Source organism: Hoplias malabaricus, chromosome 2 (assembly GCF_029633855.1).
Source record: "Hoplias malabaricus isolate fHopMal1 chromosome 2, fHopMal1.hap1, whole genome shotgun sequence".
Taxonomy (NCBI): domain Eukaryota; kingdom Metazoa; phylum Chordata; class Actinopteri; order Characiformes; family Erythrinidae; genus Hoplias; species Hoplias malabaricus.
In genome coordinates, this window is record NC_089801.1 from 55,477,620 (window position 1) to 55,491,939 (window position 14,320).

A 14,320-nucleotide genomic window follows, 5' to 3' on the forward strand; every position below is an offset into this window, starting at 1 on the left:
CGATGTGTGCGACGAAATCGAATTCTGCAACTTTAATCTGCTGTGCAGCGCTGTCATTGTCATCTCTGTGTGGCCGCTGGGGGCGCTGTGTGTGACCAATGGACAGTCTATAGAGAGAACAGCGGTGGAGTTTCTCGTTAACGACCTGTGGCTCTGTGAGTAAACAAAAAAAATAAACAGATTTATATCTTAAAACCCTGTCTCTGTCCCCGGATATGGACACTGTCCATTGCTCCAGGCCGAGGCTTTACCTCAGGACTGTTACTGGGTGAAAAGTCACCAGCAGAAACCCCGGTGATTATTAAAATAATCGTGTTACTAAATAAATAAATTACTGCGGTGTTTAGCGCAGATTGTCCTCGGTGCGCAGTAACTTCAGCATTTGTTGATTTGTGCAATGAAATAAAGATTTTGCGTGCTTCTTCTCTAACTCTCCCGTCCACCTTAAAAGCTGCAGCTGTTCCGTTGTGCTGTTTTCGGGCTGCTACGGTAAGTACTGCACTGTTTAAGGTGGAACGGAGGTTTAGAATAGTGCGCGGTGGAACAGGACGCTGCTTCTGTAATTAGAACCAATCAAGGTTAATCAGAATAAAGTATGTCTGAATTACACCGCAGGTCCACCTGACTTCCCAAAATGTACCCAATAAATGCAGTGGACACAGATCTGGACAGTGTTCTTATGAACACAAAAGTGGACACTATGATCAGACTGTCCTCACTTTCTGTGAGGGGCTTTTAGAGGAGGACGTCTAGTTCCGTTCACCTCCACTGTTCACTGTCCCCCACCGTCTACTGTCCTCACTTTCTGTGAGGGGCTTTTAGAGGAGGACGTCTGGTTCCGTTCACCTCCACTGTTCACTGTCCCCCACCGTCTACTGTCCTCACTTTCTGTGAGGGGCTTTTAGAGGAGGACTTCTGGTTCTGTTCACCTCCACTGTCCACTGTTCCCCACCATCTACTGTCCTCACTTTCTGTGAGGAGTTTTTAGAGGAGGGTGTTTGGTTCCATTCACCTCCACTGTCCACTGTCCCCCACCGTCTACTGTCCTCACTTTCTGTGAGGGGCTTTTAGAGGAGGACGTCTGGCTCCATTCACCTCCACTGTTCACTGTCCCCCACCGTCGACTGTCCTCACTTTCTGTGAGGGGCTTTTAGAGGAGGACGTCTGGTTCCATTCACCTCCACTGTCCCCCAACGTCTACTGTTCTCACTTTCTGTGAGGGGCTTTTAGAGGAGGATGTCTAGTTCCATTCACCGCCACTGTCCCCTACTGTCCTCACTTTCTGTGAGGGGCTTTTAGAGGAGGACATCTAGTTCCGTTCACCGCCACTGTCCCCCACCGTCTACTGTCCTCACTTTCTGTGAGGGGTTTTTAGTGGAGGACGTCTGGTTCCGTTCACCGTCACTGTTCATTGTACCCCAATGTCTACTGTCCTCACTTTCTCTGAGGGGCTTTTAGAGGAGGACGTCTGGTTCCATTCACCTCCACTGTCTACTGTCCCCCACCGTCTACTGTCCTCACTTTCTGTGAGGGGCTTTTAGAGGAGGACGTCTGGCTCTGTTCACCTCCACTGTTCACTGTCCCCCACCGTCTACTATCGTCACTTTCTGTGAGGGGCTTTTAGAGGAGGACGTCTGGTTCCATTCACCTCCACTGTCCCCCAACGTCTACTATCGTCACTTTCTCTGAGGGCTTTTAGAGGAGGACGTCTGGTTCCGTTCACCTCCACTGTCCACTGTCCCCCACCGTCTACTGTCCTCACTTTCTGTGAGGGGCTTTTAGAGGAGAACATCTGGTTCCGTTCACCGTCACTCTCCACTGTCCCTTACCGTCTGCTGTCCTCACTTTCTGTGAGGGGTGTTTAGAGGAGGACGTCTGGTTCCGTTCACTGTCACTGTCCACTGTTCCCCACCGTCTACTATCCTCACTTTCTGTGAGGGGCTTTTAGAGGAGGACATCTAGTTCCGTTCACCGCCACTGTCCCCCACCGTCTACTGTCCTCACTTTTTGTGAGGGGCTTTTAGAGGAGGACGTCTGGTTCTGTTCACCTCCTCTGTCCACTGTCCCCCACCGTCTACTGTCCTCACTTTTTGTGAGGGGCTTTTAGAGGAGGACGTCTGGTTCCATTCAAATCCTTACTGTCAAATTAATGAATACCTGGAGTATGGGAATGATCTATGTGTTTGTGTTCTCCAGTTGTGGTGATGTTTCCGAAGCTGTTTTTCCGTGGTAACCATCAGGCTCTGTGGTTGATCAGATGGCAGCTGGTCCAGAGCAGGTCCTCCAGCACCTCATTTATTCGGAGCGAAGCAGATGAACGCCCGCTTGCTGAATCACCCACCACACACTCGCTGTTCTCCCGCGCCACCATCGGCAGCTTCTTCCAGGAGCAGCCAGTGTTGAGAAACCCCTTTACCCAGGATGCACTGCTGCAAGGTTACCTGCGCAGACACCTGCCCCTACAGGTAGACTCACACAACAGGGAACACAAACCTGCATGCTGTCCCCCAGATGTCCTCCCTGTTAGAGATACAGCATCACAAAATTTATCTCAGAGTGTGTGTGATCTGAGAGGAGTCTGATCTGTGTGTGTGTGTCACAGGAGGATGAGTCTGATCTGTGTGTGTTGCAGGAGGAGTCTGATCTGTGTGTGTTGCAGGAGAAGTCTGATCTGTGTGTGGGGTGTGTGTGTGTGTGTGTGTTACAGGAGGAGTCTGATCTGTGTGTGTGTGTCACAGGAGGAGTCTAATCTGTGTGTGTTTGTGTGTGTGTGTCACAGGAGGACGAGTCTGATCTGTGTGTGTTGCAGGAGGAGTCTGATCTGTGTGTGTGTTACATGAGGAGTCTGATCTGTGTGTGTGTTATATGAGTCTGATCTGTGTGTGCTACATGAGGTGTCTGATGTGTGTGTGTGTTACACGAGGAGTCTGATCTGTGTGTGTTACAGGAGAAGTCTGATCTGTGTGTGTTATAGGAGAAGTCTGATCTGTGTGTGTGTCACAGGAGGATGAGTCTGATCTGTGTTTTACAGGAGGAGTCTGATCTGTGTGTGTGTGTCACAGGAGGACGAGTCTGATCTGTGTGTGTGTGTCACAGGAGGACGAGTCTGATCTGTGTGTGTGTGTCACAGGAGGACGAGTCTGATCTGTGTGTGTGTGTCACAGGAGGACGGGTCTGATCTGTGTGTGTGCCACAGGAAAATGAGTCTGATCTGTGTGTGTTACAGGAGTATACTTATCTGTGTGAGTGTGTTACAGGAGGTGGAGTCTGATCTCTGTAGGTTTGGAGATCAGATTGTTGGTGAGATTGATGCCCTTGGTCGCCAGTGTGAGCAGAATCCCCCACAGCTGCAGCAGTTTGGCGCTTGGGGGCGGAGAGTAGATCGGATCGTGACATGTCCAGCCTGGACTCGGATGAAATGCATCGCCGCGGAGGAGGGACTGGTCGCTGCAGGATATGAGCGCCGCTACAACGAGTGGAGGTACCTGCCAGCTGGAGGGGTGTACAGTGCCCCATATTGGACACTGTAATTAAGGCTAACCCTGTGTGTGTGTGTGTGTGTGTGTGTGTGTGTAGTCGTGTGTATCAGATGTGTAAACTGTACCTGTATTCCCCCTCTGCTGGACTTTTCACCTGTCCACTTGCTATGACTGACGGAGCTGCTAAAGTCATAGAGGTAACACACACACACACACATATATCTAACAAAAGATATATTTCTATAGTTGTTATGGAATTTAATAATATTTATATATATCTGTGTGTTTGTGTGTGTGTGTGTAGTCTCTGGGCGTCCCCGTTAAAGAAGCGTTTGAACGGCTGACATCCCGAGACAAGAACAGATTCTGGACGTCTGGACAGTGGATGACTGAGAGGAAAGGAGGATCAGATGTCGGTAAACAAACAAACAAACAAATGTGTGGAGAAGGCAACTTTGGTCAATCACTGCACAGAACCTGCCACACACTATCGACCAACCACTGCCCAGAACCACTCTTCCGGCTCTAGAACCTGAGCCAGGAGCACTAGGGTGCCCTATTACAACAGTTTGGGACCAGTTCCGTTCCAGTTTGCGATCCTAATCTGGAACCGTACGTTTGCACTAACATAAACAGGTTCCAGGATCCAGATTTCATTTGGTGGAGTAGGGCAGTGACAGATGATTGGTCTGAGAACAGGGACTGCAGTGAAGCCATGTCAGAAGCCATATTAGGTGCCTCTCCTGCCCACATTCTGTAACACTCACAAGGAGGGATGTACATGGGCCGCGTTCACATTACACACCTCACTCTTTGCTCAGACGGATTTTGCTGTTTTAACAGTTCATTTTCATAACTGTAAGTGCCCTGTATCTGTGTGTTATGTGAATGGATCTGTCTCTGAAATGGCAGCATGCCCACACTGACTCGTTTACACACGTCTCCTCCACCAATAACAATAAAAGCATGTTTGTGAGATTACTCGTTTTATTAAAACTGGAAAAACGGATGCGATTGTAGCTCATGTTTATGGAATTTTGCTTGGGAGGACAACACAGTTTGTCTACATGATCAGAAAGAGGAGGAGGAAGAAACACGTTTTTTTTCCTGCACCAAGAGAACAGCTGAATCTCTTCCTTCACCCTATATGTAGTACACACCCTATTTAGTGCACCTTGTAGGTCAAAAGTAACAGTTTTGCACTCACATAGTTGGCTGTATGTTGAATTATAAAACAGAAAATCAGATTTGACGTGTTCACACATCCCTGAATATACCTGAGTCACTTCAGCCTGATTATGTAAGCACAGCCACATGTACATACTGCTTAGAGGAGAAGAAAACACTTTACCCATGTGGTTGTAACACAGAGACACACACAGAGGAACTCTGTGGCGGTCACAGTGGGGTGTGTCCAGTCAGACCAGTATCTGTATCAGATGTCCATGTCCAAGTGTCCAAGCTTTATAAGAAATCCTGCTGTGATGTGTGTGTGTGTGTGTGTATGTGTGTGCTGTTGCCACAGCGACCGGGACGGAGACTGTTGCCTGGCGACAGGAGGATGGATGGTACAGACTCTATGGCTTTAAGTGGTTCACTTCAGCAACGGACGCTGACTTCACCCTCACACTCGCTCGCATTGCTGATAGCAACGGAAACACCACACCGGTACACACACACACACACATATATATTAAAATCATATGGCACACATTCACACACACACATCTCATGTGAACAGTGGAGATGTATTTGGTGTCTGAAGTCTGTTTCTTGAGTTTGACCCTGTGTTTTTTCTTGTGTGTGTGTGTGTTTAGGGCAGTCAAGGCTTGTCTCTGTTCTGTGCTGAGGTGTGGGATTTAGAAGGATGCTCTAATGGAGTAGAGGTTCAGAAACTGAAGGACAAACTTGGGACCAGACAGATGCCGACTGCAGAACTGTTACTGGACGGCATGAGAGCTAAGCTGGTACACACACACACACACACGCAGACACACACACACACACACACACACACACACACACACTGCACATACTGAAGTAAAAACATCACCCCAACTCATCAGAAAGATGGAACACTGACTCCAGGGAACCCAGTTCCGCTGCTCCAGCAGGGTTGTTACACCACTGGTGAACTCTTAGCATTGGGCATGGTGAACTTGTCCTGCTCCCGAACTCCCCCTTTAATCCCATACAGTGTCCATATCGGGGGTTTACAGCCTCTGGTCTCTGTGTGGATGCGTGGATTGTTGTCCAGCTGTGACCTCATCAAATTTATCTCTGTGTGCAGCTGTCAGAGGAGGGAAGGGGTGTGGCCTCCATCGCTAACATGCTAACGTTAACCAGGATTCACAATACTGTGTCTGCTGTAGCGGCAATGAGGAGGTGAACTAACACACACACACACACATACACACACACACACACACACACACACACAGACAAAAACATGCAAATGACGCACAGACAACTGGTAGACAATCCTCAGATGACAGGTAAGCGACCCACAGATGGCAGGTATACAACCCACAGATGGCAGGTATACGACCCACAGACGACAGGTAGACAACTCACAGAAAACAGGTATACGACCCACAGACGACAGGTAGATGACCCACAGACGACAGGTAGATGACCCACAGACGACAGGTAGACGACTCACAGAAAACAGGTAGACGACCCATAGACGACAGGTAGATGACCCACAGATGACAGGTAGACAACACAGACGACAGGTAGACGACCCACAGACGACAGGTATACGACCCACAGACGACAAGTAGATGACCCACAGACGACAGGTATACGACCCATAGACGACAGGTAGACGACTCACAGAAAACAGGTATTCGACCCACAGACGACAGGTATACGACCCACAGATGACAGGTATACGACCCACAGATGACAGGTATACGACCCACAGACGACAGGTATACGACCCACAGACGACAGGTATACGACCCACAGACGACAGGTAGATAACCCATAGACGACAGGTAGACGACTCACAGAAAACAGGTATTCGACCCACAGACGACAGGTAGATGACCCCCAGACAACAGGTAGACGATTCACAGAAAACAGGTAGACGACTCACAGAAAACAGGTATTCGACCCACAGACGACAGGTAGACGACCCACAGACGACAGGTAGACGACCCACAGACGACAGGTAGACGACTCACAGAAAACAGGTAGACGACCCACAGACGACAGGTAGACGACCCACAGACGACAGGTAGATGACCCACAGGCAACAAGTAGATGACCCAAAGTTGACAGGTGGACGACCCACGGCTGACAGGTAGACGATGACACAATCCACAGATAGATGACCCACAGTCGACATGTAGACGAAATCGAATCGAAAACAGAAGTTGGGAAACAGGTGAGGACACGGTAAGACACATTTTATGACCAATGTTAGGACAGAAGTTAGGACAGTGTACATATGCACAACACAGACAAACGTTAGGTTATGCATATAACCACTGTTCCCTGAAGAAGAGGAACGAGGTACAACACAAGCTGTATGGGATATTATGCCTCTTCCATATCTGGCTGAAGACACCTCTAATCACGCCTGTAAGGCAGATGACGCATAGTGACGAGGGTAGGTGGGCCCGCCCCTCACCTATAACCTCTGGACACTAGCGTCTCTCTTCAGTTCAAGATGCTGATCTTCACCGAGCTAATAGTGAAACGGGGCAGCCCGTGTTGTACCTCGTTCCTCTTCTTCAGGGAACAGTGGTTATATGCATAACCTAACGTTCCCTATCAGTCGATTCACTCGGTACAACACAAGCTGTATGGGATCTAAATTCACGCCCCGAGAAACAGACACCGAACCAAGAAAGCAGCCTAGTGCATGTTAGACCCTATAGAAAGGACAGCATGAGCTACCGAAGGGGCCAGCACATCCAGGCGATAAAAACGAACAAATGTATGAGGTGATGCCCAGCTAGCAGCGGTACAGATGTCTCCAACTGGGACACCCTTAAAAAGAGCCTAGGATGTAGCTATTCCTCTTGTGGAATGAGCCCTCACCCCCTCTGGTAAATCCATACCTTTGCTGCTGTAAGCTATAGAAATAGCTTCTAAAACCCAGTGAGAGAGACGTTGTTTAGACAAAGCCCTGCCACGAACTGGGTTAGCAAAACAGACGAAAAGCTGGTCACACCTACGGAAATCCTGAGTACGATTAATGTATGTGCGCAGTGCCCGCACGGGGCAGAGCATGTGTAGTCTTTGCTGCACCTCAGATGTAAATGGAGGAGGAGAGAAAGAATTTAACTCAAAAGCCAGTGAGCTATAAGACATAGGAAACACCTTTGGCACATATGTTGCATTAGGACACAGAGTCACCTTAGTGTCCCCTGGTGCAAACTGGGTACAAGAAGGGTGCACTGACAGTGCGTGGAGGTCACCCACCCGTTTTGCAGATGCTAAAGCTAGGAGTAGAGCAGTCTTATATGAAACGAACTTGATGTCCACAGACTCCAGTGGCTCAAAGGGAGGTGCACATAGTGCACCAAGTACCATACACAGGTCCCAGGGAGGAACAGTGGGCCTAAATACAGGCTTTAGGCGCCTCACCCCCTTCATGAAACGTGTGGTTAGGGGTTGTGCTCCTGGTGACAACCCACCAAAGCCCTCATGACAGGCTGATATAGCTGCCAGATAGACTTTTATTGTTGAAAAAGAGAGCCCTCGTTCAAATAACTCCTGAAGGAAAGTTAAAATATCAACAATGGAACATTGGAAAGGGACCAATTCCCTCTCCTGACACCAAAGCTCAAATGCATGCCATTTAAATGCATACAGACCTCTTGTAGAGGCTGCTCTTGCACTCTGAATAGTGGCAACTACATTGGAGGGTAAGCCACGAGCCATTAACATTGACCTTTCAGCGGGTAAGCGTGGAGACACCACAACTCCGGTCGAGGGTGAACTATTTCTCCAACTGCCTGAGACAGGAGGTTCTTGTGAAGAGGGAGAGGCCAAGGGTCCCCTGCAAGAAGACTGATTATCTCTGCGTACCATGGTTTCGATGGCCAGCAGGGGGCTACCAGAATTAGGGAAAGGTTTCCCTGGCGCACCCTCTCCAGTGTTGGCAATATAAGAGCTACTGGAGGAAACGCATAGAGAAGAGTGTTGGGCCACGGGTGTGCCAGCGCATCCACTCCCAGGGGTGCGCTGTGGTCCGTTAGAGAGAAAAACAGAGGACAATGCGCGTTTTCTCTGGATGCGAAGAGATCTACGTTGGCCCTGCCAAACCGATCCCATATCTGCATTGCCACCAGAGGACTGATTCTCCATTCCCGTGCTGAAGGGCCCCCTCTGGAGAGGAGGTCTGCCCCCAGGTTCAGGTGACCTGGTATATGCGTCGCCCTGAGTGACAGAAGGTGGAGACTGCTCCACAACAGAAGGGTCTGGGACAGCTTCAACAGAGGAAGGGAACGTGTCCCCCCTTGCCTGTTTATATAAGACACCACAGTGGTGTTGTCTGTCCTGACCAGGACATGCTGCCCACACAGAACGGGGAGAAAGTGCTTTAAGGCTAGATGAACCGCCAGTAGCTCCAAGCAATTGATGTGGTGTGAGCGTTGAGCCAGAGACCACGCCCCTTTCACCGCAACCTGGTCGCACACTGCCCCCCAACCCGTTAGGGACGCGTCCGTCGACACCACTTTGCGAAACAGAACTCTGCCTATCGGCGAGCCCTGACACAATAGGCGGGACTCCCTCCAAGGGGACAACGCTGTCATGCATGCTCTTGTCACAACTATTCTTTTCCCCAATTGACGCGAGGCAATCAAGCGATGGAATAAGAGCCAGCGCTGAAATGCCCGCATTAGAAGTAAACCTAGCGGAACTACCGCTATCGCAGAAGCCATCTGGCCCAACAGCTGGAGAAACTGGCGGACGCGCAGTTTGTGTCCCAGCTGAAACTGAGCAAGGCCGTCGCGAAGCGCACATATTCTGCGCTCTGACAGACATGCTCGGCCGGAGAGCGAGCATATTTCTAACCCCAGAAAAGAAAGTTTCTGACTGGGGATCAGAGAGCTCTTCTTTAAATTGACCGATAAGCCCAGCCGCTTCAAATGAGAAAGCACAGCGTTTGTATCTGTCCGAGCTTTCACTTTCGACCGCGCTATTATAGCGAGGTCGTCCAAATACGCGAGCACGCGCACTCCTCGTCTCCGCAGTGGGGCGAGAGCTGCTTCCATACACTTCGTAAAAGTGCGAGGAGCTACAGAAAGCCCGAACGGGAGAACGAGCCACTCGTACGCCACTCCCTCGAACGCAAACCTCAGATACTTTCTGTGATCTGGATGGATTGCTATATGAAAATATGCGTCTGTGAGATCTATGGACGTGAACCAGTCCCCCGGGCCAATCGAGCGAAGGAACTGGCGCAGAGTTAGCATTTTGAAAGTGAAGACTCTCAAATGCTTGTTTAGCACTCTCAGATCCAAAATTGGACGAGCCCATCCGTCCTTTGTCAGCACAACAAAGTAACGGCTGTACCAGCCCTTTCGTGATTCGGTCTGAGGCACCACTCTTATTGCCTCTTTGCTGAGGAGATTTCTTATCTCCTCCTTGAGCACCGCTGCAGCAGTGCCCGATACTCGGGTGAACACCACGCTGGAAAAGCGGGGAGGGGGAATTTGAAATTGTAAACGGTACCCTACACACACTGTCCTTTCTACCCAAGGAGAGACTGCGCATGCACGCCACTCTGCTGCATGAGCTGCGAGTCGGCCGTGATAACAGCCTATTTGTGGGGAAATGAGGCCCTCCTGTGGCTGAGCTGGGGAGCGTACAGAATGCTTCCTCAGGCTCACTAACGCCAGATCGTTTATTGTTTTGCTTGAAACAGACACCTTTATTTCCTGATGTACAAAATGAGACTTTATTAAGGCACATCGAGGAACATAATGCTCTTTTATTGCACCCAAACTGGGGGCTTGTAAACACTGAGGGAAACCCACCCCTGAGAACTGGGAAAGAATTGAGGGGATGTTTGTGCACACGTGTCTGGGCAGAACAGGTGCTTTGTGAACAATACTGGGGTAGAACGTGTCCTTTTTGGACTGGGCCCCGGTACGGGAGAAGGGTGGCGCCTCTTGAGGGGCCTGAGGGGAGAGGCTGCGGTGTCTCCGAGCCTCGGAGACCTCTCCCACACTGAACTGAAGGTTAGGATGAATTAGGCTTCTTCCTCCTCACCGCTGAATCCTTCAGAGGTCCAGGTGGAGGACCCCTGCTCCAGGCGGAGTGCCGCGGGGCCTGTTTTTGTGGTTGCTGCTTAGGAGGGGGGTTCCCCGGAAGAACTGCCGGTGCAGACCTCTTTACAGCGAGAAATGGAGTGGCAGGCTTACGAGCGACCCACGCTGGCTTCTGCTTAGCCTCCCTTCTTGGCAGAATAGAGCGCAGTGCCTCTGTCTGCTTTTTCCTGATCTCAAATTTAGCCTGAATGGCTTCGAGAGAGTGACCAAACAAACCTGCAGATGAAACGGGTTCGTCCAAATAGGACACTCGGTCTCTTTCCGACATATCGGACATAGTCAGCCACAAGTGGCGCTGAGCCACCACCGTTGACGCCATTCCTCTGCCCAGCGACAGTGCAGCACAGCGGGACATCGTTAAGCAAGGTGGTTAACGGGCTCTCCGCCGGCAGTTGCTCTCCGAGCTCGGCCAGACACATCGCCTGATATGTTTGGAGAAGAGTGACCGAATTCATAGCCCTAGCTGTGCCTGCCTGAGCGCGGTAAACTTTATCCAGCTGCAAGGCGGAAAAACGGCAGGGCTTAGAGGGAAGCACGGCTGGTCCTGCTACCCCTAGGTTGTGTGATGGGGCGAGATAAGCTGCTAATGACGGCTCCATAGGAGGGGGGTTCAGCAGACCTGTCTCCTCCGCCCCCTCTATGTCGAGAAATGGCGCGAAACCCGGAACCGCCGTACGGGTCGACAGTGGTTTAGCCCATGAGGACTTTAGCTCGGCGATGAAGTCCGGAAACAGCGGGAGACGGTGTTTCACCGCTGTCGGGACCGGGGGAAGGAAAAACCCAGAGAATCTCGTAGCCGCTTTGGTTGTGTGAGGAGCGGGCCACTGGACGTCCAGTTTCTGAGCAGCACGGCGATAAAGGGAGATAAAGGACGTGTCCGCCTCGTCCTGTTTCCCCCCCGAAGCCGCTGCAACGAGAGGAGCCGGTAGGTCCTCCTGCTCGTCCTCGGAGAGACCGTGCTCATCTAACCCGAGATCGAAAGGGTCGTCGTCCTCTGGTTCAGCTGCGGGCTCGGGGATCCGGGGCTTCATTAGGAGAGCAGGTGACTGCGAACCCATTTCACACACGTCCCCCAGACTCTCCATGTGCTCAGCCCAATTAATACACGGCTCACCCACTGACTCAGCCTCTTCAGCGTCCGAGTGAGAAGGCTCAACTTGTTCGGAAAACAGGGGATCCTCACGGTCCAACGCTGCTTGTCCGAGAATTTTTTCAACAAACGACACCCTGCGCTCCAGGGTAGAACGTCTGAGCCGGTGACAGAACTCGCACGCCTCAGACTGCAGTAAGGCCCTCCTAGCATGAACGATTCCCAGGCAAACTGGGCACGCATCATGTAGGTCCTTCTCATGAATAGCGAACCCACACCCTTGAGGACAAGGGCGGGGGACTTTCCTGCCATGGCGGGTAGCTGCTTGCGAGCTCATTTAGATAGCCGTTAGCAAAACTAAACGGGCTAGCACCGAGACTAGGCAAAGCAAGCTCAAGAGAAGAATGCAAAAGACGTTCCAAAACAGCGCTCCGCGGAAAGACGACTCACCAACGTGAGGTTGTTGCCGTTCTTTCCTATTGGAACAGTAAGCTATTTGTAGTGTCTTTGCTAAGGAAAAGAGCTAACTAGCTAGCTAGATTAGCAGAGAAGTGTAAGGTGTTCTTAGCGAGGTGAAGAGCATAAGAACTGAAGAGAGACGCTAGTGTCCAGAGGTTATAGGTGAGGGGCGGGCCCACCTACCCTCGTCACTATGCGTCATCTGCCTTACAGGCGTGATTAGAGGTGTCTTCAGCCAGATATGGAAGAGGCATAATATCCCATACAGCTTGTGTTGTACCGAGTGAATCGACTGATAGGGAACTCTTATTGTGTATATGTTGTGTGTGTACTCTGAATGTGTGTGTACTCTGTGTGTTTTGTTGTGTGTGTGTGTATCAGGGTAACTCAGCTGAGTAGAGAATACTCCACTAAGCGCTGGGCCTTTGGGAAGCTTCTGAAGGATCACGCCCTTCATGTACAGACCCTCAGCAGACTGGAGGTACACTACCCCACCTCACTCACCCTTCTCTGCTACACTCCCCCTCATGCACCCCTCTCCCCTATGCTCCCCCCTCACACACCCCTCTCCCCTATGCGCCCCCTTACACCACCCTGTGTGTATGTTTGTAGGTGGAGACCCGTGCTGCGTTCCTTTTGATGATGGAGGTGTGCAGGTTGTTGGGTCGTGAAGAGAGTGGGGTAGCAACAGAGAGAGAATCTCACCTTCTGAGACTCCTCACGCCTGTCGCTAAACTGTACACAGGAAAACAGGTACACACACCTTACACGCCTGTCTCCACACTCCACACACACCTTTATCCACACATCCCACACACGTGTCACCACACACACCTGTCTCCACACACCTCACACACCTGTTTCCACATGCCTCACACACCTGTTTCCACATGCCTCACACACCTTACACACCTGTCTCCACACACCTTACACACCTGTCTCCACACACCTTACACACCTGTCTCCACACACCTTACACACTTGTCTCCACACACCTCACACACCTGTCTCCACACACCTTACACACCTGTCTCCACACACCTTACACACCTGTCTCCACACACCTTACACACTTGTCTCCACACACCTCACACACCTGTCACCACACACCTCACACACCTGTCACCACACACCTCACAAACCTGTCTCCACACATCTCATATCCCTGTCTCCACACACCTGTCTCCACACACCCCACACACCTGTTTTCCACACCTCACACACCTGTCTCCACACACTCAACATGCCTGTCTCCACACACTCAACATGCCTGTCTCCACACACCTTACACGCCTGTCTTCACACACCTTACACGCCTTTCTTCACAAACCTTACATGGCTGTCTCCACTCTCCTTTCTCCACACACCCGTCTCCACACACCTCACACACCTGTCTCCACACACCTTACACACCTGTCTCCACACACGTCACACACCTTTCTCCACACACCTCACACATCTGTCTCCACACACCTCACACATCTGTCTCCACACACCCAACACACCTGTCTCCACACACCCAACACACCTGTCTCCACACACTCAACACGCCTGTCTCCACACACTCAACACGCCTGTCTCCACACACCCCACACGCCTGTCTCCACACACCCCACAAGCCTGTCTCCACACACCCAACACACCTGTCTCCACACACTCAACATGCCTGTCTCCTCACACCTCACACACCTGTCTCAACACACCTCACACGCCTGTCTCAACACACCTCACACGCCTGTCTCCACACACCTCACACGCCTGTCTTCACACACCTCACACGCCTGTCTTCACACACCTCACACGCCTGTCTTTACAAACCATACACGGCTGTCTCCACACTCCTTTCTCCACACACCTCACACACCTTACACACCTATCTCCACACACCTCACACACCTTACACACCTGTCTCCACCCACCTTACACGTCTGTCTTCACACATCTCACACACCTGTCTTCACAAATCCTACACGCCTGTCTCCACACACCCGTATCCACAC

The 14,320-nt window shown here is 51.0% G+C and overlaps 1 protein-coding gene across 2 annotated transcripts in view; it reads left to right on the forward strand.

Moving 5' to 3' along the window:
* The first annotated feature begins 22 nt into the window (after positions 1–22).
* The window catches only part of LOC136686431 (acyl-CoA dehydrogenase family member 11-like), a 27,923-nt gene continuing 13,625 nt past the window's right edge, over positions 23–14,320 (forward strand). The window contains exons 1-10 of one of the 2 annotated variants that reach the window (XM_066660209.1): positions 23–155; positions 2,197–2,465; positions 3,258–3,481; positions 3,577–3,676; positions 3,784–3,895; positions 5,005–5,147; positions 5,297–5,446; positions 5,770–5,864; positions 12,702–12,801; positions 12,933–13,073. In XM_066660209.1, coding sequence (XP_066516306.1) covers positions 2,205–2,465; positions 3,258–3,481; positions 3,577–3,676; positions 3,784–3,895; positions 5,005–5,147; positions 5,297–5,446; positions 5,770–5,864; positions 12,702–12,801; positions 12,933–13,073 — 1,326 coding nt within the window. In that variant the 5' untranslated portion in view covers positions 23–155; positions 2,197–2,204. The other variant, XM_066660210.1, reaches the window with a different exon arrangement.